The sequence below is a fragment of the Glycine soja genome, chromosome 17 (assembly GCF_004193775.1).
Source record: "Glycine soja cultivar W05 chromosome 17, ASM419377v2, whole genome shotgun sequence".
Classification (NCBI taxonomy): Eukaryota; Viridiplantae; Streptophyta; class Magnoliopsida; order Fabales; family Fabaceae; genus Glycine; species Glycine soja.
In genome coordinates this window covers 1,224,902-1,228,905 of record NC_041018.1, presented here as the reverse complement: position 1 = coordinate 1,228,905, position 4,004 = coordinate 1,224,902, and the positions used below count along the sequence as shown (strand labels likewise).

The window sequence follows — 4,004 nt, the reverse complement described above, 5'->3', positions numbered from 1 at the left end:
TTTTTAAAAAAAAACTATAGCTTAAAATCTACTTTATATGTAAAGTTAAAAAATATTTTTTAAATAATTACTTTGAATTTAAACTATTTTACAATTTTTAAGCTTAAAAGTTATTTAATGTTATGATTTCTTGATTAATGTGTTCTTAGAGTTTAAAAATTGAAAAAAAGAGAGAAATAAAAGTGAAAATTTTTAACGTTTATTTTAAAAAAATTCTTTGGAATTTTCATTGAAACAAACTACTTTTAAAAATTCTTTTTCTTAAAAAATTGTTGGTTCTTATCCTTTCAAAGAGAAAGGATGCTCAAAATAAGTTTAGTCATATTTGCAGCCATCTCTTTGTTTTTATTCCTAAAGCCACCGTCGTGTAGTAAAATTTAGAATCCGAAAAACCAAAAAAGAAAGACAACGCGGTGAAATCAAAGTTTCGCGACAGATAAGGATTTGCATAAACCATAAACGTATTATGAGGTATCATCGGTTCATCGTTGATTGAAGTATATATGTGATTGTGTTCTGGTATGCGAAATGCTTGGCAATTAATAACAATAATCTATAATTGAAGAAAACCTCTTTACTTTCTTCATGAAGCACATTCTACTAGATTAACATAGTGTACAAGTAAACTCTTTTAGTTTAAGCAATCATTACAAATTTCACTTCCTTACAGAAAAGATCTTTCACGTGTAAGTTTACAATTGTAAATGTGTATCTTGATGGTTTCAGAGGTGTATCAGTTCAAAATATATTTAAGACGTAAATATATACCATTTTTATGTAGATGACTTATGATATGCGTTTATAATAATGCACCAAGCTAGGTTGCAATTGTAAATAAGACTAATGCAATTTATTGGCACCTTGAAGAGACTTTTCAAAGTCCTCCAGCTGACAAATGAAACCCTGATTGGGACCTGCTGCTGGTCGTATACTCTTCACATGTTTCAGAGCTTCAAAAAAACTCATTCCTCGAGTCTTCATCAGATATGCCACAACTATAGTCACACTGGAAGGTGTAACATTATTAGGACCAATTTTGCCCAGTTCATCATATGAAAAGGGAAATAACCAAAAGAGCAATAAAAATGCCAAGATCTTTTTTAAGAAGTTCAGATACGGGCTTTAAAAAAGTAGTAAAATGCTGACTTGAGTTTCATGCAGAACTGAAGTTACGGAACAAAGTAAAAGAGGTAATTCATCACTCTTGAAATTCAAGCACGTCCTTAATTCTCTACTTTTCATATGTTAACAAATTTAAGGTTTAGCTTCATACCTGTTTAAAAATTTGATAGCATTTCACAAATGGAAGCCAGAAAAATAAAAATTTGATTCAACTCATGCTATATTGAGTTTTGAACTTCTATTTCACTGGGAGGATGTCAAATAATCTTGAAGCATGCACTTTCATTATTCTTTGAAATTTTCAATACATGAAACTGGAAAGATCCACACAAAAGCAGATTCCAAAAAAAAGAAAAGAATAATGAAGCAGAGAAAACAAGTAAATGATACCTATAGTTTTCAAGGCTACAACAGATTTACAAATTTCTATATGAAAACAATTTCACATTTAGCACAACAGTCATATACTTAAGTTCCAGATAGCAACACACATATACTTATTCAAACTTCGTGACAACAGGTTTCAAGAAATATTTTCATATAACTAGATATGTAAAGATATTTCACAAGGCAAAAAATGAAGATTATTGTCATGCCTAGTACAATCTTTGTTACAAAATTATGAGTTTCACAGGTGTTTACTAGACTTTTCATGTAAAACTTGCTACTTTGACTCATGTGCATGCCATTTTCTACGTTATTACCAGTATAGAAAAAGGGTGAGCCTTGGAGCAACCTTACAGTAAGATTGCTTCCTGATGACCTAGTGATCACTGGCTCAAGTCCTAGAATTAGTTTCTCCATTTGTGGGATGTAAGGCTGTGTACATCTACCCTCTTCCCAACCCATCAAAAGCCCTCACTGGGTATGAGCCTTTTGCATTCTAACACCTTTTATTACTGGTATAGGAGCCAGCATCTAAAGGTTGTTGGATGATGAACTACAAGTTGCTTCTAGTTTTTTTTTTTTTTTCTTTCTTGAGAAACAATACTCCAGATAATTTAAACCAGAGCACAAAAATGCATGAAATTATCAAGAACAAGAGGTGATCACATGTAAACAACCAAACAATGGAGAAAGGAATGGAAGTTACCTCCTTGATCTTCCAGCAAAACAATGAACCAAAACACCTCCACCGAGTCTTTTGGCTTCATCAATAAAATCAAAACACTCATTGAAGTATTGTTTTAAGTCTTCATCATCTCTGTCAACAACTGCCTCAATTTTCCAACAAAACCGTATCTTTAGTATGGATGCAGAACTAGATGTTCAAGGACAATAAGCATCATGCTGTCACTTCATTCAGTAGTTTTAGCAAAATATATATTAAAAAAAACATATGAAGCATTGTTGCAAGCAACGTGATGTAACATTTCTCATATGAAGCCATCTTGTTCAAAAACACAATTTCTAAGATACAAGAAACCAATTATTGCCCCCTAAAGTCCACATCCCTAAATAATTTGACAGCAACTGAATGTCAAACTGTTAAGACCAAAACATGGACTATTTAAGATCGCAAACACAACTGTTATCCTAAAGCGCACAAAGTATACATCTTCAATTCCAGCCACGAGTTTAATCCCATTTATAGTGAGCTCAATTACAAGTCATGAAGCCCCTTTTGATAGCTATAAAATCAGATGCTCCCCAAAACCCAATCAGAATAGCCGTATATCAATGTCAAAACCCGTTTATTGATCATCAGTCACACACATTTATAGATCGACATGAAAAGCAAATAAAAGTTTGATTTCTATGAAAATTACCATACCGTCTATAATTTTATAGACAAAATCGTTAGGATGTGCAGGTGGTATTCTACCAGCCACAGTCAAAATGTGAGTAATATTACAGTCTTTCAAAGCAGGCTTGTTAGCTGCAGTGGCAATCGAACCCAAATAGAGACCCTGCATAGTGCAAACCAATAACGGAATAAAAGCCTTAACAAAAACAGAATGTACAAAATCGAAGTGAGAATTGCACCTCGTCGATTTTGCACGGAATATTGTCCTCTTTGTAGGATTGAAATAAATGCAAAACTCGTGCAATTGCTTCTACTTGCTTCTTCATGCATTTGTCAAATTGTTCCGTAACCGCTGAGCTGGTCATTCTCGATCCCCCTTTCAAACAATAAACGCGAATTCAATACTTACATGAACGCTGACCATTAATAAATAAGTAATGAAAATCGATCGCAAAGCAGAAACTGATTGCAGAAACGGTCAAGAAAAAAAAAATCTGATGAACGACGACAATTACGATAACAGCCGAAGAATGCGATAAAAAGTTTAGCGAGAAGAGAAGGGAGAAGAACTCACCAACGAACCGTAGAATTTGATTGCAGCGAAATATTTGCAGTGTCAATTGTCAAACACAAACTAATTATTGTTTTCGTTTTTTTTTTCTTTCATCTTCGAAATCAAAATATTTTGATATATACATTGGGCTACGATGGTAACGGGGCAGGATGGGCTGATGCGAAAAGCCTTTGTTATTTGAATTCAACACCTCCTCACTTATATTCAGATTGTCTCATCTTTTATATCTGGACAAAAAATAGTTTTTTTTTTATTAGAAACTCTTATTCTAAAATGGTCATTCTAGAAGATAATTTTACCTTTTGAAAAGGTAAAAATTACATTTCACAATAGTTATTCCGAAACATAAATAAGTGTTTCAAAAATTTACTTCCAAGAATGATCATTCCAAATTTATTGTTTCACAACAAATATCTTTTCCCACACCAGAAAGTCAAAACTCATAGATGAGGACACGCAAAGGAGGGAGAGGAAAGGTGGTGGCACAACATTGTGAAAAGGGTGCAAGGGTTTGCATGGTGGAGGACGAGGTCACAATCGTCATGGGTGAAGGAGCTCTTG

The 4,004-nt window shown here is 33.3% G+C and overlaps 1 protein-coding gene across 2 annotated transcripts; it reads right to left on the bottom strand.

Annotated features, from left to right (window-relative positions):
* Nucleotides 1-559: 559 nt before the first annotated feature.
* Nucleotides 560-3,551, bottom strand: LOC114392483 (dual specificity protein phosphatase 1-like). Of its 2 annotated transcripts, XM_028353635.1 has the most exons (5): nt 3,444-3,551; nt 3,109-3,245; nt 2,897-3,032; nt 2,216-2,336; nt 560-1,006 (listed from the first exon to the last, which is right to left on the bottom strand). In XM_028353635.1, exons 2-5 carry the CDS (start codon nt 3,232-3,234, stop codon nt 841-843), a joined length of 549 nt encoding a protein of 182 aa, XP_028209436.1. In that variant the 5' UTR covers nt 3,235-3,245; nt 3,444-3,551; the 3' UTR covers nt 560-840. The 2 variants fall into 2 exon arrangements, with proteins under 2 accessions (XP_028209436.1, XP_028209437.1); XM_028353636.1 differs by lacking the exon at nt 3,444-3,551 and having other exon boundaries at nt 2,897-3,001.
* Between the last annotated feature and the right edge of the window lie 453 nt (nt 3,552-4,004).

Coding starts and splice junctions, on each gene's coding strand:
- LOC114392483 (XM_028353635.1), bottom strand. CDS start 3,234: ATGACCAGCTCAGCGGTTACGGAACAATTTGACAAATGCATGAAGAAG. Junction 3,033..3,108: donor TTCCGTGCAAAATCGACGAG/GTGCAATTCTCA, acceptor TGCACTATGCAG/GGTCTCTATTTGGGTTCGAT. Junction 2,337..2,896: donor TGTCTATAAAATTATAGACG/GTATGGTAATTT, acceptor AAATTGAGGCAG/TTGTTGACAGAGATGATGAA.